General features: G+C 46.5%; 1 protein-coding gene across 12 annotated transcripts in view; it reads right to left on the bottom strand.

Moving 5' to 3' along the window:
- Positions 1-620: 620 nt before the first annotated feature.
- Positions 621-26,015, bottom strand: part of CAMTA1 (calmodulin binding transcription activator 1) — a 305,462-nt gene continuing 280,067 nt past the window's right edge. For 8 of the 12 annotated variants that reach the window (XM_074893063.1, XM_074893065.1, XM_074893062.1 and 5 more), the window contains 9 exons: positions 25,175-25,698; positions 23,801-23,988; positions 23,137-23,383; positions 22,580-22,651; positions 21,604-21,624; positions 18,438-18,631; positions 18,174-18,248; positions 13,226-13,256; positions 621-4,123 (listed from right to left, as the gene is read on the bottom strand). In XM_074893063.1, coding sequence (XP_074749164.1) covers positions 4,091-4,123; positions 13,226-13,256; positions 18,174-18,248; positions 18,438-18,631; positions 21,604-21,624; positions 22,580-22,651; positions 23,137-23,383; positions 23,801-23,988; positions 25,175-25,698 — 1,385 coding nt within the window. In that variant the 3' untranslated portion in view covers positions 621-4,090. The remainder of the gene's footprint in view (positions 4,124-13,225; positions 13,257-18,173; positions 18,249-18,437; positions 18,632-21,603; positions 21,625-22,579; positions 22,652-23,136; positions 23,384-23,800; positions 23,989-25,174; positions 25,699-26,015) is intronic. The other 4 variants (XM_074893069.1, XM_074893061.1, XM_074893060.1 and 1 more) reach the window with 3 other exon arrangements.

Genomic DNA, 26,015 nt, shown 5'->3' on the forward strand with positions numbered 1-26,015 from the left:
ACCTTACATAATTTCACAGAACATTTCCAAATTTGAAAAACTACAGCATATTGCCTTGAAAACTAATTTCCACCAAACCAAGCTGCTAGCTGCAGCTGGGCAGAACTTGTATTTTAAGGGCAAATGGATTTTTAAAGCTTTTGCGTAGTTGCAGTCATCTTGGCAAAGCCTGTAATTTGCGGCTTGGATATTAGAGGTAGGTGGTACCCAGCATCTGTGGTTTTAAACCAGTTTTCCTTTCTGCTGGAAGAGCGCAGACAACACTCAAAAGAAGTTTCTGCTTGGGGCGGGGGCCTCGGGGAAGCAGCAGAGGGTGGCCGGCGTGTCAAGGTTTTGCCTGGCCGCTGGCAGGGCTCCGAGTGGGGAAGGACGGGGCTGGCAGTGCCGTGCAGGGCAGCTGCACCCTTCGGCGGGAGGCCCCCAAGAGTTCCCTGCCCGAGGAACCAGCAGGTCCTCTCCCACGCCTGGGCTGCCTGGGTTACAACCCCTGAGGTGCTACTTACAAGCAGGTCGTGTAGGAGAAGAAACACAATTTTTTCGTGCTTACTTACAGAGACTAAAGGAGCACGTCGCTCTCTTAAGCTAGGACAGAAGAGACTTGTTTAAACAGAGGCACACGCTTTGTATGGGGAAATTTTCTTTGTTTTTAATTTACAGCAGAAAGAATATAAAGCATTCAGAAAACATTTTCCATATTTTAAGGGCAATTCAAAACATTTTGCATGGTTCCAGCAGCTGAGTTCTTCAACAGATCCATTGATTCAGTGATGCTTTACATGCACGGTTACAAAAATAAAACTTACAAAAGAGAAGACATCTATACTAGTTTTACATGCAAGTCTTGGGGACCCCCCATTGGGCACCAGCTATTTTGTGGAACTGCCATAAGCGTGCAACCAGAGAGGGGGTTCATGTTATATTCTGTATTTCTTTCACACAGTATTACTGCTGTCGAATGTGTTTCACAAAGGAGCAATTCCATTATCAGGAGACAGAAGATCTGGCTCCTGGCACTTGGGAATGCGAATTTTCCCGGAAAGCTGCACTTACTTATCTTCCATGAAAATGTAAGTTCCACAACCAAGGAAAGGGTGAGCGGAATCACTTCACTGCAGGGGGAGTCTCTCTAACTCCCCAGTGATACACTGAAGGGTTATGGCCCGACACAACAAAGCACTTGGAAGCTGCACTTGGCTTCAAGCGTGCGAGGAGTTCTGCTGCGCCTGCGGAACCGCCTGCACGTTTAACAGCAAGTACCCGCTTAAACGTTTGGCTGAAGCAGGATCTAGATTAGTAGATACACCACCAGGCCCATGGATCTGGAAGAGTAATTTGAAATAGCTCTGTATATTACTGAATCATTTTCTGTAAAGACAGGGAGTTAAAACATTTCCACTGAGGTCACTACTCTTGCTAGGAAAAGGTCGATTCTATATTGTCACGTATTGGTTAATGGGAGCAACATTTCGGTTTCAAAATGTCGGAGTTCTTCCAGTATTCATACAGAGCATTTCCAATTCATTCCAAAGGAGATTCTTCAGCATCTCCTGTTCTGTTTTTGTGTGAGAGGAAAATTTAGCGGTTAAGGTCCCAATTCCATACAGTAAATTGAGGCTGCGAGGCTGCCCACAGGCACAGTGTGAGCGCCAGGCCATTCATGTTTCTTTTTTCCCTTTTTTTTTAAATTGAATCAGGTCATAAAGCAGCAGTTCAGAAATGTACAAGAGAATTCTGATAATGAGCTATAGCACATCTACTGTAATTCAATGCTGGCAGTGAAAAGAAGTAATTAAAAACAGGTACAATTATAGAAAAGGCACCAAGAGCACTGACCCCAGTTTTTTTTGCCACAATCTTTGTTTTTACTCTTCTTTTAAAGACACCAGTTTAGAAGCTTCTTATATGTGAATATTTTTAGGCTTCACAACAAGCCTTGCGTTTAAACATTGCAGTTGGTGGCCGGGATCAAGCAAGAACAACTATTCCAAAACTAACAATCTCAAATTTACACCAGTCCATTCAGAAATTTTAAACTGCCATGAGCAAAACAAACACACAGGAGCAGTTTCTGATCTCGGACACATGTATATAACCCACAGTAACGACATGGACTTCAGGAGTTTCTTCCCTTACATTCCTGTGTAATAAAGATCAGAACCTGGTTCCCATTGTTGAGAATTTGTGACAGTTTTAAATTAGTAGTTCAATTTAAAAAAATCTAATTTCTTTGGCTCCTCACTATGTGGAAATAGCAATATACCATGACACCCCTACAAGATCAGTTTGCATCTTTTTTTAAGTTTTACTTCATTTTTTTTTTAATTTTTTGTGCAATTTTTATTACATTTTCTGACTTCCAGCAGGAGATATGAAAATGTGAAACATATTTTCTATGTTCGTACTATTTCTTTTTTTTTTTTCATTTTATGTTCATTCTAAGTGTTCTTTATTGGAGTGAGTGTATGGTGTTAAGCTAGATACGGTTTTTGTACTCTTATGATTATCTGCTTTGCAAAAGTAACTTAATTTTCTTAAGCAATATTAGCATTCACATTACTTGGCACCATTGGCAAAAAAAAAAAAAAGACGGGGAAAAAAAAAAGAAGGAAGGAATAAATAAATTAAATCCAACCAAACCAAACTCCTGGTAGCCAAAATCAAATGTAAACATATCCTTTTTTTTTCTTTTTTTTTTTTTTTTTTAAAGTAATGTTGCTCTGCCTTTTTTTCCTAAGTCTAAATACAGTAGCTCTTTTTTGCCATTTAGTCATGCTTTAGCAAAAATGTTCTTCTAAAGAACATTTAAAATAAAGTTTCTTATAGTGAAATAAAGTTTTTGTTTCATTTTACAGACCATAGCCACTAATGCTTTGCTTTGTTCATTTCTTTTTCTTGAGTTCATGCACATATCTCTTTGTTTTAATATATACAATATGTACAAACAATACATCCACACTCTTCTCGTTCATTCAGACAAAACTATACAAATAATAATTTTATCTTGCCAAGTTTTTGACCCTTTGTGAATAAAATATTTAGTAATTAATCAATATATTCCCTTTCAAATATTTTTTCTCATTTTCCATTTCTACCTTCTATATATACAGAAACTGCCCAGATTTTGATGAAGTAGCCAAAATAAGGAATTTACTGGCCAGAATGCAGCACCACTCTGATCTTTAGGTGGTATAAAATGTCCAGGCAACATATGTATGTGACTCTGCAAAACGACAAGAGGTTTGACAAGTACTTAAGATAAAAAGCTACATGTTTGACAAATTATTTTAAGAACTTAATTAAAATAATAGTACATGAAAGTAAGGCTAGAAAATAAAGTGCTGAATATGAGAGAAAATACATGACAATTGATATGTTTGCAGGTTCTAGTAAAAATACCAAAAAAACTTTTTAAAACTTGCTTAAGCTGCTCTCTCCGTTCCTCATGCATTACCCGTTTATCTCACACACCAACCCCTTCTGTAAGTTCCCACGGGATGTATTAAAAACCTGCAGATTTAAAAAGTTGCATTAAGTGTGCTGTAGAGATTTAAATAAAACACAAAGGACAGAAGTGCGAAGGAAATGAGGATGCATGGACCCAATAAAGATGTACTGATCTAAGCCCCTCCACTGAGACTCTCAAAGCTTCAGTTTCTTGGAGATGACTGACAGGTGCAGGAACAGCATTCTTGTGTTGCTTGTGCATTCCCACCTTTTCTTAACAATATTTTTGGTATAATATTTGTACAGTTCCACATGTTGTTTAATACAGCCCTATATGAAAAGGATAATTAATCGCTTCTTCCTTCTTGGAGAATGAAGCAACTCACAATTTCTTCCTGGTGTCTTTTGTTTTCCCCATGATCCAACAGAAGATTGAGTTCCAAGATGTCTTGCTGAACAAATTAAAAGTTGTCCATGAAAGTGCAAATGCAATGACCAAAACATTACTGTTAAAATCCTGCAGCTGGTATTTCCAGAACTGCAGTGGGTATTTTTGTTGTTGTTGTTGCATGTCTCTGCTAAAAACAGAAAATGAAAACAGTCTGAAAAGCAATGTCACATTGCTACGGGATGCTGCTGCGTATCTTCAAGTTCCTTGGCCTTTTTCAATTCTTTCACTCTGAAAAAACAAAGAGGAGCTATATAACACTTCTATTGCAACTCTCTTTCAAGACAGAAAAATCAAAATGACTCCTCACTCTGACCTCCCGTGCAGAAGAGCCAGCTCCCAGCGACACAACGGGAGGGCAGCGTGTTCCTGACACCACAAACAGTTGGAAGCGCAAGAATGGGCCACTAGAAATCCGAGGCAGAACACATTCGGAAAGAGACGCTTCTCTCCAGCTACGGCTTTTTCCTGGTATTTGCACCTACAGCCAGACTTTGCTCTGGAATTGGCCTATTTACTGGCGCGGGGGTTTCTGGGCTGCTGGCCATCAATGGCGTTGGCAGCTGCCCGCTGTTCTGGCTCTTATGGCAAAGGGGCTTTTCAGTGCTGGCCCCTTTCTCTGAACACGGCCCAGGTGGGGACACCTCGGTGTCGCGCCCAGCACAGCAGGGGAACGTCAGTCAGTCGTGCTTGCAAGGGAAGCTGGATGTTATACGGAATCTCACCTAAGAAAGCGTTTACATGCGAGTAGAAGAACTGGTACGGGGGTGAAGAAAGGTAACTGACTTCACGCTTACACCAGTGCCAGCGGCTGTGTTTCCGAGCACGTGGTGCATTGCAGATTCACCCTCTTCCCAGCCAGCAGTGGAGGACACTGCCTGCCAAGGGAGATGAACCTACAACACAAAGAGTCCCTCTCCCTAGCTGCAGCCTGATGCTTCAGTTCTTGACTCTCTAAAACGCATGCAGTACGTTACCTCCTCTAGCACTTGTCAGCATAAGAACTAAATCATCCCTGAAAGCTGAAATAATTAAAAATTAAATTAAGAGGATGAAGAGAAGGGACTCATTTCAATCCCATCAAGTAAAGCAGAATTCTGCATCCATGCTGGAGCAGCAGCAACTTTCTGCGCAGGCCGACGCACTGGCTGCTGTCAGGGAACGCTCCCTGCAAAGGGGCCAGAACCAACCCCCTGGGACTTCGGGTGCTGCCCCTGAACCCAAAGGCAGGTGCCCAGCGGAGCCCGGGGCAGCGTGGCTCTGCCTCCTTCGGCAGGGAGCTCCCCTGCAGCGCGTCCCCTCTGCTACTGCCGGGGAGGGCCCCCAAAAGGAGCAGAACAGAGCCCACATCGAGGTGATTTAGCAAAGCACGTACACGCCCAACTGACGTGGCAAAAACTTGAAAGGACCAGTGACGAAGGTATGGTACCAAGAACTGTCAGAGCTGCGAGTCTGTGTGCCAATCCAACTAAGAGTGAAAGACCTTAACAAAGCCCAAGTCAATAGACAGTAAAAGGCGTCGGGAGAGCCAAGCAGCAGCAATGGCAGTTTGCAGCTTCTGTACGTAGACTGCCACTCACGCATCCTCTCTTGGCTCCTGCACCAGCCCGCTGACACAAGGATACGATGAAGCTACAAACTGACCTCTATAAATACACCTCCATTTCACTGTTTCATTATTCACTTTTCTGCACATACTATTACTCAGAATCACAGTCAAAGGGAGCTGGCTGTTTTTAACTCCTCGTTTTAGCTGACTCAAAGCTCTAGCACTCAAAGACGTTTGTTCTCTTTATTTGTGAAATTGGGGGAAAGTGGAGTCAATGAATAAATCACACTAACCAATATGCAGGTCAGGCCTTCACTAATTACCTTAATTCCACCAAACTGTTTGAGAATATCATGTATGGAAAGACAGAGGGCTCTGCTAGTCCAAATGCACATGCCGCTTCTAGAGCCTGAAGACCTACATCCAACGGGCTACAGCACAACTCCGCAATGCGAGTCCGGCCCAGGGGTAGCCTGTCCCTTGAAATTATTACTACTATTTCTATTACCGCACCACTTAGAAGCAGAAGGTGAGCCAAGATCCCTGCTGTGCTGGAAGAACGTGGGGTGCCTCTGTGCACTAGGCAATTTTTAAGGCTTAAATTAACTATGTTCAAGATACCATCAATTAATGCGTGATTTGTAGTGCAACTTCCAAGTGTTTTCTGTTGCACTTCAGTACTGTAATGTAAAATTAACCTGTTATTACAGATGTCTTACTGAGAACATGCACATTAGATAAGCTGGTGGCTCTTTAACTGAGACATGCTATACCTTTGTTCAGCACTTCAACATGCACGGGCTACACTAACAAAGCACTTTGCTGGAAGAATGCACGACATGCTTTGCTGCAAACTTCAACCTACAGCATGCAACATCTGTACTGGTGCAGACCTCTTCAATCTGTTTAACTGAACACACATGCCCATGGAAGTTAATGACTACAGCACTCAACATTTGCACTAGTACAGATCCTATTCAGAAATATGCAACACTGCCCTTGGTCAAGTGTGCTTTACATTGGTTTACAGATTTTCAGGCTTATAAAAATGTTGCAAGTGCAATGATAATTACTGCTTAAAAACACAAGCAGCTATTAGCACAGAATTTCCCTATGGCAAAGATACAGACTTTGAAATTTGTCACGGGTACATTACTGAAAGATGCTGCAGTATGTAGTATTTTAAAACAAACCCTGTGTTCTGCAGCATTTATAAACTTAAGCTTCAAGATGATGACCATCTGAATTTATTAAGCTACCACATTTTTTTATTAAACTAACCTCCGTGTTCAGCATACATAATTGTGCATGTGTTACATGGAAAGGGGGGTGCAGGTGGGCACTACGAGTCCTGCATTGGTACGATACGCTGCCCGCCAGGTAGGAAGACCTGCCCTCTGCAGCTGACAGCCTCTGCTCCTCGCTCCGAAGAGCTGGTGCGGGGAGCCCACAGAAGTTCTCCCCTCGCCCTGCACTGGCAGCCGGCCCCAGGCAGCCCCGCTCGGCTGGGGGATCTGCGGCGCCGCCCACGGGGAGCCAAGTGCCTCTCACTGCTGCCAATAACGCAGCGAATCCACGGCCAGACCCACGCGGGGAAGCGCCGTGACCGCCTGCTGCTTCCCCGAAGCTGGGCTGAACAGGAAGCGCCGGAACCAGCGCACCCGCCAAGTGAGATACCGGACCAAGGTAATCCATTTATTTTATCATTTACAGTACTGTTCTTAAACAAGCCTCTGAATTGCTTTATCAAGAGAACCTAAACCTGATTGTTTTCAACCAATTAGTTCTTTATTGGATAGTCTGCACTGCAGTCTTTCCTGTGTCCTAAAAGTCCTTTTAGTCCTCACTTAACACTTCTTTTCTTTTTGAGTAAGTTCCTCATCAGTGGTACTTTGATTTGGTTTTGTTACAACAATATAAAGTGCCAACATGAGTGTGGGGCAAGTATTTCCTTTCCATTAATGCTCGGTGTAATAAACCCTTTACATTTTCAAATACAGTTTAAAATAAAGCTTGACCAGGGAAGAATTTTGGACAAATTAGGACCCTTGAAGATAGAAGTTCACTAAGTGCTGCTAGGAGAGCTTTTAAGTCAACAACACAGCATTGCCTTCACGCCAGGCGGCGATCTTCTGCGGTTCGTATTTTCCACTCTTAAATTCAGGCAGGAGAGGAGGGCCAGGTGTAGCATTTGCAGTCACAAGCATTAATGAACTGCTCTAAGAAAAGGAAGAGGAACACTACTGGAATTTATAAAATGGTACAGTAGAAAGGATGTTCTTATAGAAGATGTTTCAATCAAGTTTGGTGACTTACAGTGTGACTTTTTTTTAAATAACAGAAGAAATGAGCACACCGAGAGCAAGTAATAGCAGGAGAACCGATGGATGGCGCACAACCCTCTCCAGAGGTCGGCAGGCACGGGTACGCTGGTTTGGGTCACTTCTGGAAGGGCCTCCAGCTGCATGGGCACTGGAGGCGAGGAGGGTTCCAGTGACACACGGCTGCGAGGCAGAGCGCACCGGGAAGGGGAACAGGCTCTGGCTGCTGCCAGACTCCAACAAGAAGCACCCTCCTACTCCAGCAGCTACGACACCGTGCACGGAACTGCGAGGACTGTAAATCTGGTTCTGGACCGATGAAGCCTTCAACAAAAACCTCCTCAAGATAACATTTCCTCCAGATGGTAAGGGCCTCTAAGGGACAAAGTCATTCCCTCAGCAGTTGCTGAAGAGCGGATGTACGGAAAAAGCACGTGCAGTAGAGGGGACTGCTGATAAGGTGTCTGAATCAGCTGCGGTGCTGACGCACAGAAAGGGAAGAGAAGATGATTTCAACTATGAGCTTTGAACCCTGACACTTGGGAGCTATGTCCCGGCTCTCAGATTGCTCCAGCCAGACAAAGCTTCTGCCCTTCGGACCGCGTTACTTGCTTGGACGCCGCACAGGAGGTTGCATCAACGCGTGCTGAAGCAATGTAGAAAGCGAAAGCCCCAGAAGCGAGCAGCAGCTCCTCTCCCCACGCGCCCTCCCCACTCCTCTATGGGCGTGTGTCAGCAAATGGATTAGGCCTACTTAGAAAGAGTTACAGCAAACGATGGCTTCATGGGTAAAGCGTAACACAAAGCTGCTTCATCAGATTTACTCCATAATGCCCAGCCAGGGAAATGTTTAATGAATCTGAATGCTGAAGATCAGTATAAAGGAGAGGGTGCAGGAGCCAGAGAAGGCTGTCTGGCGAGTTACCTGTTGCTCTGAGAGCTGAAATAGCCTGTGGGACATTTAAGAAAAGGGAGCTCTTGCCTTTTTCCAGATATCTCATTTGGGCAGCAAAACAAAAAAGACAGAAAGGCCCAATAAGAACAACACCCCAGAGCACACGGTCTGCGATTTAACACACACATTTGAGCTCCAGATACATTCAGCCCCTGCAAGAGGTAAATGAAAAAAAATTACTTTGAAAACCTTTGTTGCAGGTACAGTGACGCATATCCAAATATGACATTTTCTCACATTGTCCTGAACTTGAACAAACGGGACTTTTCAATCCCTTAAAATTTTCCCCCATTCTCAATCTTACTAAGAGACGTAAGAAACCGAGTACTTAAATGCAACGGCTGCTGCAGAGCAAACATTAAAAACACACAAAAAATACAAGTCCTAGGTGCACAGGAGTAGGAGAGGGTTTGTTGCTGAAATGCCAAGAGAAGGAAGCGTATGCAGAGAACAACAAAACAGAGTAGATGTTGTTTATTCAGGTATGAAATAAAGTTGTACTTACCAGAGACACTGACCTCGGGCGTTACACGCACCCTCCCCGAACTGGAGAGCAGCGTTTAATCAAAGTGTAAGAAACGGGGTGTGGGTAAGGGGAACTATTTTCAAATGAAAGATGCCATGAATGAATACATTCTTTATCACTCATGATATAGGTAACAAGTGCACTTGTTCTGCCCCAGAGAGGACAGAAGTTTTGCCGCCGGCAGAAAGCAATCTGCTGGCCTGACAACGTGAAGAGCCTCACTCCCCGCGATCCGCCCCAGATCACCGGCACCAAGAGTGCGGCAGAGGGTCACGGTGCAAGCGGCCACAGAGTCTGCTCGGGTCCTGCACCTGTGCTTGGAGCAAGGCTCTCCTGCACAGGAGGCTACAGCCGAGGGTTTAACTGATGAGCAGGAAAGCATCTGTGGAGCTGGCACTGCGATTAGCTGGAATCTCCACTGGAGTGGGTTCCCCTCAGACAAAAACTATTACTTAAAGGCAATAGTAACCGGGTATTTTTTTTTTCTAGAAAGTCTTTTAATTTCTGCCACAGAAAGATAGCAAGTTTTTTCTCACAAGTTGGCCAACAAAATCTCCCACCTCTCCCTCTTTACTGATCCTGGTGTAATGTAACCCAAACAAATCCGGAAAAATTCATTAAATCAATTTGAAAAGAGGTTTTCAAACTGAAACACGGAAGCAATCGTTGTGATCGCTGGTCTGCACACGCAGCCTACGTGAGCAGGTGTGAGTGTACGGAATACACCAGATCGGTACGCTGCGGACAGACGTATGTTTGCATGCGCCCTGTCAGCACACATGGACACGTCAGCTTGTGCACATCAGAAGGCCCAGAGATACTTTTCTTACGTGCATGCACGCCAGCAGCGTACACACACGGGTTGCTACCAGAATGCAAAGCAGCAAAGAATCATTTGCTGAACAGACTTATTTTGGCAGAACAGCAGCTAATACATTTTGTGTCAGTTCATAGCTTACTTTTTCCAGATAAGCAGAGAACTCCCCAATTTCCCCACTAACCCCACATCACTTGCCATTCGAGGCAAAACCTGCAAATGCCACTAAACTTCCAGAATCTGCTTCCTGCTAATTTCTCATAGGCTGTTACACACACAAAGCCTTAAAGTGCAACAACTATCCTGCCCCCAACACCGATGAGCAGCCCGTCGGCTGCACCCGCAGCAGCGTCACCACGTGGGATCCAGAGAGCGTGTCCAGCTCCGCTGGGTCCCGGGAGGGAGCTGAGCACCGGCCGTGGGCCTGGACCCCGCACTTGCTCCTCTCTGCAGTCCCCTCACCCGAGCACTGACCGCGCAACACAGGCCAGTTCTGGTGCATCTTGAGGCTGCAGCGTGCATCTGCTCTCTTAGCAGGAGCCCCAGCCCTGATTGGAAAGGCACAACAGCACCATCACTTTACTCTTCCACGTTGCACATTCTTTTCAGCTTTGAATCCAGCTGGCCCACTCTGGTGTGCACATTTTCAGTTTAAATTATTTCTCCTATTTATAGAACAAAGGTCTTAAGAACACATCCCCTCCTGCCTGGCACGCAAAGGTTACCCCCAGTGCTGCTAGTGGGGAATGCAGCGCAGCTCCCGCCTGCACCGCTCCCAGGGCTGCGGGTGCCCCGAGCCGGGGTGATCCGCGGGTGATCCACAGGCCGAGGTGCCCGGGAGCAGCAGGAGCCGCCCGCCCGCAGACAGCCACAGCAGCAAAGCAGGAATTCCCTGGAGAGAAGGAAGTCTGAGAAGAGAGCACCAAAACGGCAGTAACAGGAGGGGCTGGAGGCAGGAATGTATTTTGGGCATGCCAGCGTCTAGCTGCAGACATGCAGGCTGGTCCCTTTTCTTACGCGCTGTGTGACAGGGTCCACGGCTGGCCAGACAAAACCAGGAAAGGCTGGGAGACCCCTGATTATCTCCAAGTAGCGTTAGAGAATGGGTCTCACCAGGAAGCTGCTGGACAAGTCTGAGACAGTGCAGGGAGAAAAACATTTGCTCTGTCTCTTCTGTTCCTGCAACTCCTATCTCGCACCAGCGTCTCCCAGTTGAGCACCCGCCGTGCCGGCCAGCCGGGCCCTGCTCCCCGTCTCTGTCCCACCACCCGGAGCTGCCAGGTGGCTGCCGGGCCGGCTCCGCGCTCACGCACCGGGGCTGGGGAGCTGCAGCTCCTGGCTCGGGCCCAGTGCGGTCGGGAGGAGGGTCAGGGCGCTGCCAGGAGGGAAGGAGGGTGTGCTGCTCTGTGAGCTCTGCCCTGCTGCGTGCTCGCCTGCCAGCGAGGTGAAATGTCATTTGTCTGCAGCGCTCGTTACTGCCCCATGGATGCTGTAACTGAGCCCAAGATTAAGGATGGTTAAACTTGCTCATGTTTTTTTGTATAAAAATAGACACGTCCTTACAACAGAGGAAGGTCAATTTATCTAATCAGAATTACTTTTTTTTTTTTTAACTTACAGTGAATTTTGTTTTTCAAAAACAAACTATGTTTTTCTTCAAGAGGCTTTTGAAACCAGACACCCAACTGTAGACCAGAAATTACCAGCCCTACTTATACACAAAGCATCAGGTTTATAAAAACAAGTCATCCAGTCAGTCCACCATTATGAGAATACAAGCTCTCGTTACACACTTCCCAAATTAACCTGCAATAGTTGTAAACCACGTTAGCATACATGCTAAGACCTGGAGCTACAGCTTTCCAGTTAACAGCTTCACAGCACTGGCGCCTCTGCAATCAGGAGTAACGTTTCTCTTCATCAAGCAAGATCCATCCAAGTCGGACTTAAACAGTTAAAGCACATCTGGGCCTTTGTCCCCATTTCATCCAGTTCTTTCTTCATTTGTCCTTAGTTAAGAACCCAAATTGTTGCTTATAAAAAACTCAGAATATGCAACAAAAAGCGGTAGCACAAAAGTTGTAGTTTGGAAAGAAATGTCATTAGCTATTGCTTTTTTTTTTAGGATCAATAGTTAAACAAATAGCCATGCCTCCAGCAGGCTTAAGCCCAATTCACATGCTCACTCCTAAACCATAAAAATAATCTCTGCAAATCAAAGTCGGTAAAACTTCATGATCAACAATTCAGTTTTCTTTTCTGAATGTTACATGGAAGCAGGAGTCCAGGTCAGGCCTCCCTCTGCCTCTCCTCCCTTGTTGGTATCCTGTCTGGATGCAGTTTTTGACCAAGGATAACGCTGCTGTCCTACGACCTCTCAAATGCAAGACGGTGCTGAGCAGCCCTGCTGCCAACTCTGGCACATGCCTCGAAAGCCACAGCACTCCCTGCTCGTACAGGGACGGCGACCTGCCGTGGGAACACTCTGTCGCTGGCAGCAGCCAGCCCGCTAACGTGACCGAGCACAAGGGTGAGGAGAGGCCCCTCTCCTCAGGCTCCCGACAGGAGCTCACCTGGCACTCGCTATAGCAGTTACAGCATCTTCACTGCAGGTTTTTTTTTGTTTTCTTCCCACCATGTACACGAACAGCTTGGTGCTTAACCAGCTTAGGGATAACAAGCAGTGTGAAGAGCTCTTCTGCTCCTCTCTGGCTCGTGCAGAAACACACACCCATCCAGAAAAGGCTGCATCTGTACTGCAGCTGCCTACGGTCTAGCCTGAACGCTGTCCCGTGACAACGGGCATTGTTACTCATTGAGCGTGTGTGAGCACAGACCCCAGGAAGTTCCAAAATCTACTGACAGTCATTTGGATACTGAAAAAACACCCCACCACCAATGCCACCTAAGCATGCCCATGATGGATATACATGTCCTTTTTCACACATTCATGCATCGGTAACATCTACTGCAGAGCTCTGTCCTGTTATAAAAGCAGCAGTGTTAGTCATTGCAGTAGGGTTAGTTTATACAGGATTCTGTTTTATATAATTAATGGAGGTGAAACTTACTGGCGTATCTCGGCTGCAGCCCCATGCAAGCAAGCAGAAAGCAAAAATATTTAAAATGGAAGAGAGGAACTGGCTAGCAGGCAGCTACACTCACCCTTTTGTACAGCCTATGGTCCACCAGTGGGCTTCAGATTGCAAAACAATACCAAAGAGCTATTAGCACACACATGGCAATAACCATACCTTACCAAGAGCTCCACTTCAGGGAGGAGGAGACAACACTTCTGCTTGCCTGGAGAGAAAGAACCCTTCCCACTCCTGCCTACCGGGCTCCTCCTCCTTACCAGACCAGGCAAGAGCAGTCCTGTGTTTAGGTGTTTTAGGGCAGGAAGTAATAAGCAAGTAAATAACCCCAATACTGTCATCCCCATGGCATTTCTAGCTGCGTCCTCCCTTCCCTTGCAGCAGTCGTCTGTTTTCTACCTCCTTCCAAATGCTACTCCATAAAAAACACTGCAGATCACAACCACAGCCTAGCGATGGTGTAGATACCTCTCAGAAGAGTAAAATTTTCCTAAGAACTGGAGAAAGAATAGGAAATAGGAGGTTACCTTCCCAGTGAGAGCTGACTGTACGGACCATACATGGATTCAGCTCAGCAAACCCGCACCCGCTTTGGAGCTCTTGCACTTCCTTGCAGCTCTAGAGGTGTCATATCTGGGGATCACCAAGCAGGGGGAGTCTTTCCAAAACCATTAATTATGCAAACCCTGGTTCTGTCTCTCAGGACAGTGTGCAGGAGACAGCTCAACTCGCACTAAGTGTAAAGGCAAGTTTTAGGGTGAGTTAGTCAAGTGCCAGCTGACAGGTCCCGGCACCGTGGGAAGACGGGCAAAGCTCTCCTGGGAGGCCAGGAAGTTTCTGGGTCTCATTCTCAACAAACAACACTTCTGTGACAAGTCATGTTGATACCATGTTATGGCTGATGCATGTTTTTCATCACGTTTTTGAGAATATGACAATAGATGGATAAATACTTTTCCAAAGTCAAAAGGAAACGATACATGTCTGACTGTCAGAATGCTGCTGATGAATGACCACTTTTGTCTCCATGACACCTGACAACATTCAGCTACCAGAGCTCCAACATCTTCTCTAAGAATGCATTCGACCAAAACTCACATTCCTTTCCTGATTTTCATCCATTACTGAGAGAGCTCCAACCGCAGAGCCTCTCATTGACCCTCTCAAAACAACTGAAATACCATCTCATCATGCAATGAGCGTAAGTTCAGGAGATCAGAAAACACAAGACCAACGTGCCTGTGCACCCTAGATCCTCAAGCTGATAGGAATCATGTTCGTGCTACTGAGCCTTTGTGCCAAAAAACTAATAAGCAAAATAGGACAAGATGACCACCCAAGCTGTTCTGAATGCTAGTTGAGAAAGAGTTCTCATAATTGGCTTAAAGTAGACGCTGATCAATTTAAAATAGGAAAAAACCAACCAACCAGATGGTTGCAAGGGGAAAGCCTGAGTAAATCTTGCCTAAAGGCTACAGAATAAGCTCTTAATAAGGAGTTGTTTATTGGCCCAGCAACAGAATCTGCTTGTGGACAAAAACCTAGGTTAAACAGTTTCATTTTTTTTAAGGTTGAATCTCTGAACTTTTAAGAATTTACTGCTTTTTCACTTAGCTCACTATCCTTACGACAGACTGCAAGTGGCTTTTTACAGCCTCCTCTCCCACCTCCATCAGCTGACAGAAATCTGCTACAAGATCCCGTTTCTTTGATGTTCCTGTGCGTGCTCTCTTTTCTCTCACTCCCTCAGATTTTCCAAAAATATCTGTCATTTCTATCCCTTGTACTGACAAGGCACTGTGGTTTAACAAGTGGCCCCACAGTGCCATTTTCATGCTACAGAGCATTAAATAACATTAGGTGTTAGTTCTTACGGCTTGCCCCTGGATGTCCAGGAGCCTGGATGGCTGAAGTATTTCTTTATGGAGCCTGGGGCCTTCCTAGTCTCTTGTTTATAGCAGCAGTGTGCTGATTTTGAGCATTTCAAGAGCAGTCTGTGATAGGACTCCAAGAAGCAGTACTCCTGAAACAGCGCGTGGGGCTGTTAGTACCAGTCACGTTGTCACCAGCTGCACCCTGTGCGAGCGCTACGCAGGACACGCCGGGGACTGAACGGATACAATCAGGAGGCTTATACAGAGGTGGTTTCAACTTTACCTAACATCCTAAGTTGTATTACTCTATCCTCAGAAAGAGGTAAGCAAGAAAAGTCAAGCAGTGAGGAATAAATGTAATTATTAAGACACAAACGAAAATTCAGAAAGCTTGAAGAGCAGCAGCTGAGAGGGAAGCAGCTCCCTCACCTTCCGCCTGGCACCCCAGTGCACATGCAGCACGAAGAGGGCGGCTCAGAGCGGGGGTGTGCCGCCAAGCTCGGGAAGGAACACGGGTGGTCTCGCCAGGACACGGCTGGGCTGGGGAAAGCGCCTGGGTCTCCCCTCGGGGCAGGGGGTCGGGAAGCAAACAGGTCAGTTTGAGTCAGCTGAGATGCTGAAGCAAGTGAAGCTGTTTTCGTAAATAGATCTGTATCATTTCCAGTATTATATTTTTCCTTTGCAGTTGTTTACACAAGCAGAAGACTTTAATCTGTGTCTTCAAAATCCTGTGTGGTAATAAAGCTCCAAGAACCTGATTTGTGTGTTGTTCTTCGCTGAGTACAAACACGCACAGGGACAAGATCGCTCTTAACGGTACCGGCGGCCAGGAGAGTTCAAGGTCTGCGAGATGCTCCTGCAGCGCGTTCCCAGGGTCACAGATCCAGCCCAAGTGCACAGAGCATGTGGTGTTTTGGAAAACATCCTTCTTTGCAACTGCTTGCTGGAGCTTTTTTTGGCAAGCAAGAGGAATACAGGGAAAGAGGCCCAAACCTGCCACATTTCTAAACAGTTTTGTAAATCTAGTAGGCTGGTAAATTTATGTCTTTTTCAAGCAGATTCTAAATGCTGGTTTTGTCATTTTGCTAAGTCTTGCTTTTCTTTTTAGCATTTGCCAAGGCCAGAATGCTCCTGGTTAAAGTTTGTGTCAACTATTAATATTAGTTACACTAACACAGTTTTAAACCCTTATGATTGCTTGGAGAAAGTACATGACCACAAATGTGTGATTGTTTTTATCTCAAAAGGAAAAGCAAGGCAGTTTCGAAACACAGTCAACATCTTCAGGGGAAATCAGTTACTTTTTTCTTTTGTTGCATCCTAGCCAAGAACCACGGACGAATTCCCAAGCAAGCACAACCGCTGTCGAAGCGCTTGTGGACACAGACAGGGCTGCACTGCTGCAGAAATTCAAGTACTGCGCAGTGTGACATAAGCAAGAGGAAGCCTCCTGACAATGGATCCCCCCCGATTTCTACTTCCTGTCTATAAACACCCAAGACCTAAACCTGTCTCCCAGAGATGCACAGCAGCAGCGACCACGCTCGCTGAAGAGAGAGGAGATTGACCACAGGCAAAGGGAAGGGTCTTGCCTGCAAGCTTCAGGGATGCCAATGAGTAGGGTCTCGCTCTCAAAGAAAACAGGAGATGTTGAGAAAGAGGAAGGCAATGAGCTGGAGGCAAGAAAACCCGCTCGAATCATGGGCGTTTCAAGCCCTGAGAGTCTAGGTTACTCAACAGCTAGAAACTTAACTGAGTGGGGCTGAAGAACATGGCGCATCCCGGACATTGGTGGGAAACCCAAGGATACAGCTAGTCGTGAGGCATTCTCTGGGCTTGTGCATGAGCTGGCTCCAAGAGCCTCTGGTGGGTCGACCCCAGAGCCTCCACGGATGGAAATGGGCACATGGCTTTCCCAGGGACTGCCCGGATCTCAGGCAGATCTGAGAGGATACAGAAGTTCCAAGCCTCCGCCTGCTTCAGCAGGACATGCTGCCCAACAAACACAACAAAACAAACCTTTTGGTCTCTTCCACATGCCCTGCTGAGAGCAAGAAGCCGACAGTGCTCCTTCATGAACAACTGCGACTGCTTCAAGTGCATTTGGAATTGGCCTGCAAACTATACAGCCCTCTTTCTTGTCCACACATGTTACTTGCACTGAACCTGCAGGCTAAGATGTCCTTCCACAACATGAGCCACACTGACCTCCTGCAAACTGCAGCTCTGAAATCCTACAAAAAGAACCAAGTCTGTCTCTAAAATCAAGTTTACCACATGCCTCTGTGCCTCTCAGAGCTCTCCTTGTTCAAACATCACTGGGCTGAACTAGACATGCTTCACAATGCATCAGGTCTAACCAGCTCCTGAGTGGATGAAATGCATGTGTGGCGAGAATGGAGGGAGCAGAGTCAGAAACATCTGAAATTACTTTTGTCTAGGCAAAGTTCCAGTTTGCAACCTGATCACATACGGGATCCTTTCATTGAAAAATCAAAACAAACGCCCTGCATGTAGCAGAGCGCCGGTACGGCAGTGCCAGCTGCCACGCGCAAGCGCTCTGGCAAGCTGGCAGAGGATGGTTCCCCATGTCTGGGTCTGTACTCCCAGCTCACGGAGGTGTGTGTGGAGTGGCTGGCGGGAGCTAACTTGTCTGCTGCTCGCTGGCACATTCCACCTATCCACATTAAGAATCTCTGTTTGATGAGACTTTACCAAATGACCCCGTGACCAAACTAAAGGCATTTCCACTGTACACCAGATGCTGTCAGATTTTGCACTCTCTCACATACCATGAATGCTTTGTGCAGCACTTACAAGCTGTAGCTGTGATTCAGCAAGCTTTTTTCCAGACTTCCTCAAGTCCAGCTTTTAAAGTCATGTGCCTTTGCTGAAAGCTTCCTTATTCTGTGTCTGCCCAACCCAACCTGGGCTGCTTTACCATATCAGCAGGAAGCTGAACAGCCCTAAGTTAGAGATTTCGTTTTTGTCAGTATTTCTTGGAAGCAGCTGGGCTTTGTTATTTGATTAGAAGACCTGAGGTGAGCTGATTCTATCATCCTTTACATTGCAGTTGCTGCTGACACACTTGAATATTGTTGCACTGCTCTAGTGAAGGGCAGGTAACGAAAGATAATGTCATACCTGTGGCGGCAGCGTCGTAAAAACCGCATAATCTTGCGAGCAGCTTGATCCTGCTTCTTCGTAAGCAGACTGCTTCTAAACACAAGAAAACCCAACACTGAAGTGTAGGCAAAGCTGGGGAGAATAATGCTAAATGCAAGAATAATTATCCTGTGAACCACTGTTCTTTTCCCAGTGGCCTTTGTCTGTAAATTACAGCACAGCCCTGACAAGTGTATAAACAATACATAAATATCCTGGTAGTACTCAGCATCAACAGCTCACCTGAGTTTCTGTTGTACAATAGTGGCTGCCCGACGGTTTTGCCTCCTCTTCCCACATTCTTTGTAGCTGCGATAGTACTGCTGGATCAGCATCGCGGCTCGTCGGCTCTGCTGGAATTTTTTCTGCTCATAGTAACTTCGGAATTTACTCTGGATAAGAATGGCAGCTTGTGTCATCTTTTTATAAAGTGCATACTACAAGAGAAACAAAGAGAAGCTGAGGCATTCCAAGAAAACCAGCAAGAAGCAGATTGCTACAGTGAAAGACTCTTGTGCCATGAAGACATGATGAGAAGCAAATGAGAATTTGCTCGCTGACTAGGAACTGTGTAAGAAAAGGGCCTGTCCAACCTGGCCTTGAACCCTTCCAGGGAGGGGGCATCTACCACCTTCTCTGGGCAACTTGTTCCAGTGCCTCATCACCCTTGTTGTAAAAAATTTCTTCCTATATCTAGTCTTAACCTGAAAAAACATTTAAATCTTTAAAACCATTACCCCTTGTCCTATTGCTACAGGCCCTGCTAAAATCTTTGTCCCCCCCTTTCCTGTAGCCCCTTTCAGTCCTGGGAGGCCGCTCTAAGGTCTCCCCGGAGCCTTCTCTTCCCCAGCTGAACCCCCCAACTCTCTCAGCCTGTCCTCACAGGGGGGGTGCTCCAGCCCCCGAGGTTTTATTTAAGACCTAGCTGGCAGAGGCTCTGCGTGTACATATGAATGACCAGATCCAGCTGTGCTACACTTGGGAACAACTTTGGAACAGCTGGAGCTGATCCTGAGTCATGTTTACACTGCTTTGTACCTGTACTGCAGCAGGTCTGCATTCGAGAAACCGAGTGACTACACCTAGAGGAACTGTTCCTTTCCCTGGCATACAGGAACCTCATGACAGGGCACAGGATGCTCATTACTATGCAGCCATTGTTTGCAAAGACTCGTAACAGCAGCAGCAAAATATGCCCAGCTCAGTGATTATAAGCAGAAAGCAGTGTGAATGACTATTCCAAAATGCCAACATTTTCATGTCTTCATTTAAAAAAATACCCATTTGCTGTTCACAAGTGTATTCTACTTTCTTAGGACAATTAACTTTTAAACAGCTCACTTCTTGTTTCTATACTGTAACACTGCAAAAGTTTTGATTGCTCATATATCTATTTAAATCCAAGCATTTCAAATGGAATAACATACGATTCTAACTTAAAAAAACCCCCAAACCAAACAAAACCCCAAACCCACCGAGTCTAACACTGAGCCTAAGTCACAGGCAAAACTACATCTCATTCTAAGTCTGTAACAAGCACCGACTGAACTTGCAGATTTGCATGAGCAGTCACACACATCCGAAATTCTCTCTAGCACTGTATTATTTCTAGCCCCATGATTCTAAATAAAGCAGGCACAAACTCTTAATATCTTTAGTCTACATCCTCTTCCTTTAAAAAGCACACAAGTAGAGGACCACTTAATAGAAGCCATATGCATTCACGCACATTTTTAAAGTCATTTTTAAGATAGAGATGTAGAATAATGTACAGAAGTTACACTTACACCTCTGAACTAACACTACGACAGTGGTTTTCAGTGTTTATTGATCTTATTTTGAAAGTTTTAACACTTTCAAAACTTATGTGTCTGTTGTTCCTAGATATTTTATCAGCTATGACTTCTGCTCACTTTATCAGACAGATGAGACACAGAAATAGCAGCCACTGCCCTGTATAGGGTAATGTCCTAACATGTCTCAGTGGAGTTTTCCTGTCTATTGGGAAAAAAACCCAAAAAGCAGACAAACACCCCCCCCCCCCCCCCCAACATCACCCCAAAGCAAAAATCCCTCCAGTATCATCACAGACCACTATTTACCAAATTTCACTTTCTGGAATTGAAGCAGTCATTAGGTGCAGTTATATTTTGCCATTATTAGTTTCCACTGGGTTTTTTTGTTGTTTTCTTGGTTTTTTTCCAACATTTTTAATTAAATGGATCAGATTGTGGTTTTAAATTAGCTATTTTAAGAAAGTCCACTCATGGGCTGGTCATGGTTTTCCTTCAAATTCTTAGCCCAGATGGGACTTCTGCGGCTGAGTTACAAACCCCTGAATAGAAGGGTCCAAATACAAAACGGTGACATGAGCTATGACTGTTCAAATCTAGTCATGAGCCTGTGCTGAGCTCAGAAGTACAGTAACATAATAGAGGAATGAGGCATGTGAAAGAGAAAATAGCAGTCACTGGATAGACTCGACCCCAATGTTTGCGTTCAACTCTCAAGACCCACTTAGCTGATGAGCTGCTCCCTTCTCCTCCTCTTTTTGCCTCCAGCCAGGCAAAGGATAAGCAGAGAAGTCCCCTGAGCCCTGCGGTAACCCCCAGCGAGTACAGTGCCCTGGAGAGCTCCGCTCGCTTGTGCTGACAGAACAGCACTTGGACTGACACAAAACCACGGTGCAGGAGGAAGCTGTGGATGGAAATTACCCTGAGGACACATCCTCTCCAGGAAGAGCAGCCTCGCCTCCGCCCCAGGTAGCTCTGAGAAAAGCTCAGCTGATTCTAGTATCTGACGAGGGCAGGACATGCACAGCCCGGAAATCCACCTTTACAGGAGAGAATCACTGGCCACGAACAATTTAGGACTGGCATGAACAGCCGTGCCTCCAGTGTGAGCAGCAGCGTACATGAGACGGTGACCTTAGGAATTCAGGGCACAGGTGTCTCAGAGATGAATGTTCAAAATACTCTGGCAGGCGGCAGAACGCAGGGGACACCGTCTGCGCGGGTGGGACAAATGTTCTCCTGCGCTCCCCGAACGCCACGGCAAGGATCACCGAGCGACGGCTCCTCAGCAGCAACCAAAGAAAAAGTTTCCTCCAGAAACTGCCTTCAAAAACCTTCCCCGCACCTCAGCCCATCACTGCTTAGATAAGTAGCTGTAGAACCAGGAGACTTTTTTTATCTTTTTTAGTTATACTACCATGTTGATATGCTGTGGCACGGCAGCCCCTACGTATCTCCCATAAGGTTTGGTTTGTCAGTGATTTCTCAACCACAGGTATTTATTAGTGGATACAATTAAAACATTTCTCTACATGCCAGGTTCTCCTGGTTTATACTGAACGTGAAAGTTAGTGACCCACGGGGAATTGTTTCCAAAATGTTTGTATTTGTATTACCTTCAAGGCTATCCAAGTAAGCTTAGGGAGAAACAGAAAAATACACAGTTAATGTTAGTTCTGCAAATAAAGAATGAAAAAATAAAAAAACAAACCATCTTCTTTCAAAAAGAAGCAATTCCAGGATCCAAGACAAAGCAGTTTGTCAAGCAGTTTTTGAAAGGCATTAAGCTTCCCTATTACCGGAAGCATCAATGCAGAATGACAGCCACGTGACAGGCTGCATGGGAATCACGATGCAGTCACCTAACTCTAGAAACGCTGCCCAGATCACGTTTGTGAAGCTTGTAAAAGAGCACAGGCACCTTGCCTTTCACTTTACGTAACACGCCACCAGGCATCAGACAGCTTGAATCCAGCAGGGTACAGTGGAAAAGAGGGACGTGGGCTCTGGCCACCCCCCACCCCCTCAAAAAAACGAAACCAAACCAAAACCAACCAAAAGCCAAGAAGGAAAAAGTATCTTCTTCTTCTGGGGTTGAGAACTCAGCCTAAAAGCGTGTCTCCAACTAGAGTCTGGAGAACAGTCTCAGTCCTGGAACAACTTGCATCAAGCTAAAACACCTGACTTCCCATAGTTTAAAAGTTTAGTATGTGCAAAATAAAACAACCTATTTTTCATCTTCGCCTTTATCAAAGGCGAAACCAACTTCAATTTCACAATGAAATTTGGCAAGCAACTAGTCAGAGGATAGTCTCACCAGGCTATAGCATGCATAAAGGCCAATGTGGAATACATCATTGCCCTCTATCTCATAGCAAAAATGCAGGTACCATCACAAACAAAATCCTTTCAAGGATTCCCTCGAAAATTAAGATTCAGGACATGGATTTTCTCCCCTTCTTGATTTTGCCTGAGCAGTGTATTTCATTACTGCATGCTGAAAAGCATACAAGGTGGGATAATTCCCATTACAAAGGGCTTTGTGATCACGGCACTTACATGTGTTTCATAAAATCTCACTTCCTTGATTACCTGTTTGTATTTTCGGTAGCAACGCTGAATAACAGCGGCAGCCACCTCCTGCTGTTCCCGGAGAGGACGACCCTGCGTGGAGAAGGAAAGAAGCAGAAAGTAGTCAGAGTGCACCAAAAAACAGGACAGATGATGCTAGAAGGCTCACAGCAGCTTGCAGGGCACCTGCTTCTGAATCTCTTCTACCAGTGCTACCTGGCCCAATTCAGGCCGAGGCATTTCCTGGAGATGTCTCTACTATCAATTCATTTAAGGGACAAACCCTCAAAATTGATTTTTACACCAAGCAGGCAACTAACCAGAACCTCTGGGGTGTATTTTGAGGATATGCTTTGTGAGTGCTGTTCCGGCACAGAAGGATGCTATGGCATGGCATGCTCTCTCCAGCGTGGTAGTTGCTGGGTAAACATCCACAAGCAGATGCTAGAAGCATTGAAAAGGTTATGAGAGAAACTGTGTTTTTGTCCCAGGAGTGAGCATTACCCACATTTTGCTTTGTAACAAATTATACTCTCTCACACCTAACAAGGAAGACACTGGACGTTTGGGCCACGTACCTTGTATTTCCTGAACACTGTCTGGACGAGTTTGGCAGCTTCATAGAGTTCTCTCTGCTCATGATCAGACAGAGTTAACTGTGCAAACTCATTTTCTACCTTCTCGCTGGTGGATGCACTCAGAAATTCAGACCAATCTGCTGCCGAGGGAAGGCTGGGTTTCTCAAAAGCTATTTCACTGATTGGTGAGCCAGCAGGGCTCAAGCTGGTGTTCGAAGAAGGGGTCAAGGGTTCACTATACAGACTTCTGAAATACCAATCACAGTAGGAATTATTGGCTCACGAAGCACCCGGGATGGCATCACAGATAAGGACTACAACACTCCTGAGTTCAAGGCAGAAGCTCACGCTCCCCTCCCACTCTCCAAGCAACATCCCACACTCCTGCGCCTGCCTGTGCTGCGCTGCGCAGCCTTGGCGCTGGAAGAGGAGCCACAAGTCAGACCCTGTGGCCACTTCCACCTCCCGCCACACGCACTCCCATTCTGTCATGACTCTGCAGCTGTGCCAGCCACGATACGTTTGATCACAGGAGCGTGGCTGGGCTGGGAACACCAGCACCGAGTCCCACTGCGAAATGGCACCTGCAGGCTGAAGAATCAGCGCGTGCTGCCCAGCATTCAGACTGCTCCAAACCCCGAGCAGCTCCACAGCTCTCACTGACCTTATCTGTGCAGCACTGGGCAGATGATCGACATCAGCAAGGTAACTGGCCAGCCAGCTCATTGTGGTGCTCATGGCAGCACTCTCTGTTCTCTCCACCAGCGGTGACTCCATTGGCACAAAATTTTCCCGCTTGATCCTGTCAGGCGTAGCTTCAATAATGTGCTCTGCAAGTGTCATCATGTTCACCTGGAAAGGGGGAGAGGAGAACAAACTTTTGCTGCCTGGTAGCAGGAGCCTTGTGCTTGCACGTTACAGCCCAGCTTTAGACAGGCTGCCCCATTCTCCCCAAACTTGTGGGAGCTGGAGTCTACTGTTTGTCTCAGCACTGGGAAAAAATTCATTAACCAAAGCTCATTTGCTTTTCTGCCTCTTCTGCCAAAGCAGTGCAGGGTTTCATATTCCTCAGACCTCTTTTCATCGAGTGTACAGAGAGCTGAAGAGATCTGGTGCAAGGTCAATGCCCTGGACCTTTGCTGTGCACTGCTGACAGCTATCACTGTCCTGTTTCCAGAGGAGAAGCGATCTCGTCGCTCTTTTGCCAAGATGTGCAGCAGAGCATGACGGGACAATAAAGGCACACCCGGAAGAGTTAAAACCCTTGGCCCACAGCTTTGCCAGGAATCCTGAACCATATCCTGCCACCTGACAAGGTTCATGGGAATTTTTAACACAGAGAACAGAAAATAGTTCTTGTTTTGCAAAGACCTGCTTCATCCGTGCTATGCCAGCAAGGTGAAAATATTCAGAGATGCCAAGGCAGCGCATGTGGGCTGTGCTCCCATTACTCTTTTCACTCAGAACACCAAACAGTACCCTTCCCCAGGCACTACTTCTCATCTGTCTGTCCTGCTTCTGTTGTGTTTTTATTTCCTCTACTCCATACCTGGTGGGATTTTTCCCTCCCCCAAGCCCATCATCTATCCCCTTCTCCACTTTTATCTCCTTGCCCCCGAGTGCAGCGGCTTGGCCTGCAGCCACAGCACCGCCTCTCTCAGGTCACCTTGTCTTTGTAGGGACTGCTTCCCCGTTCCCAAAGGACTATGGGGCCACCTTAGTCTCATTTACGGGTGTGACCAGGAGGCTCTGCCTCTTCCTTTTTCCTTGCAAAATCGCAAACAGTTCCCTGCATACTGCACGCTTCTGAAGCATACGCCAGTGCATGACCCTAAACGCCAACCATCAGCCGGAGTCCAGGTTGACGGCATACCCCCTGAAACTGGAGGAAAGCCCACACTGGCCGTGTGCCTGCCTCCCTTCACAAAGCACAGTTCAGTCTCTAAAGGCCTCCACAGAAGTTTCTCACAGTTAGGCTCCTCTGTGTAGCCACCACGTTCTCCGAGAGCGCTGATCCCGGAGCCAGGGGTGTGTTTACCTGCAAGTCATCCATGTGGTGTAAGCAGTCCTCATCCCCTGCGCTGTCCCTGTAGGACAAGAGCTCCGCGTCCACCATCTCCCTGTCAGCCATCATCAGCACGTTCATCTGCTCCCGCTGGCGTAGCCGATGGGCTACCGCGTCCTTCCCCAGCGCAGCTCCCTTCTGGCTCCCTGCCACCTGCACTGCAGACACACCAATGTAAATGTCTTTTGGGTTCCATTTGACGCCTGCTTGGCTGCCAGAGCCCCGGTACCCAGTAACCTCTGGGATGTGCTGGGAGAGCTCCCGGCCGTAGTCCCTTATCCCTTCACTGGGGCTGATTGTCTCAGTGGCGGATTGCTTGGAGCTGGAGTTCTGCTTCCTGATGCTTGGCTGTTCCAGGCTCAGCGCAGTGGAAAGCGGCTTCTCTTGCCGGGCTTGAAAATATTCAGGGCTCAGCTTATGTTTTTTGGGTGCAGGGTAATCTTTCTGAGTTTCACTACTGTAGTAACTGGAAGGTTCTGATCTTGGTCGTCTCAACTCTGGAAAAAAACAGGTCGATGGTCAAAATGAAATATGCAACCCACGACTGCTCTAAGAACTACAACAGCTTCTGCCACAGAGCCCAGGTGGGAGGTTGTGCCGTGCTCTAGGACTCCCGACAGTACGTGCAAAGGGAGTAACTACCCCCCAGGGAGGATACTGCCTCAACCACTCTTAAGATACACATGTCTTTCCAAAGCAGGATTCGCTCCTCTTCCCGATACTTATGCAAGTGCAGGAAGCACCTGACAGAGTCCCCACGAGAAGCCCTGAGCACGGACAGCAGGGCTACAGGTGGCATCTGCCGCCCAGGTGA

The sequence above is a fragment of the Strix uralensis genome, chromosome 23 (genome assembly GCF_047716275.1).
Source record: "Strix uralensis isolate ZFMK-TIS-50842 chromosome 23, bStrUra1, whole genome shotgun sequence".
In the NCBI taxonomy this organism is placed as follows: Eukaryota; Metazoa; Chordata; class Aves; order Strigiformes; family Strigidae; genus Strix; species Strix uralensis.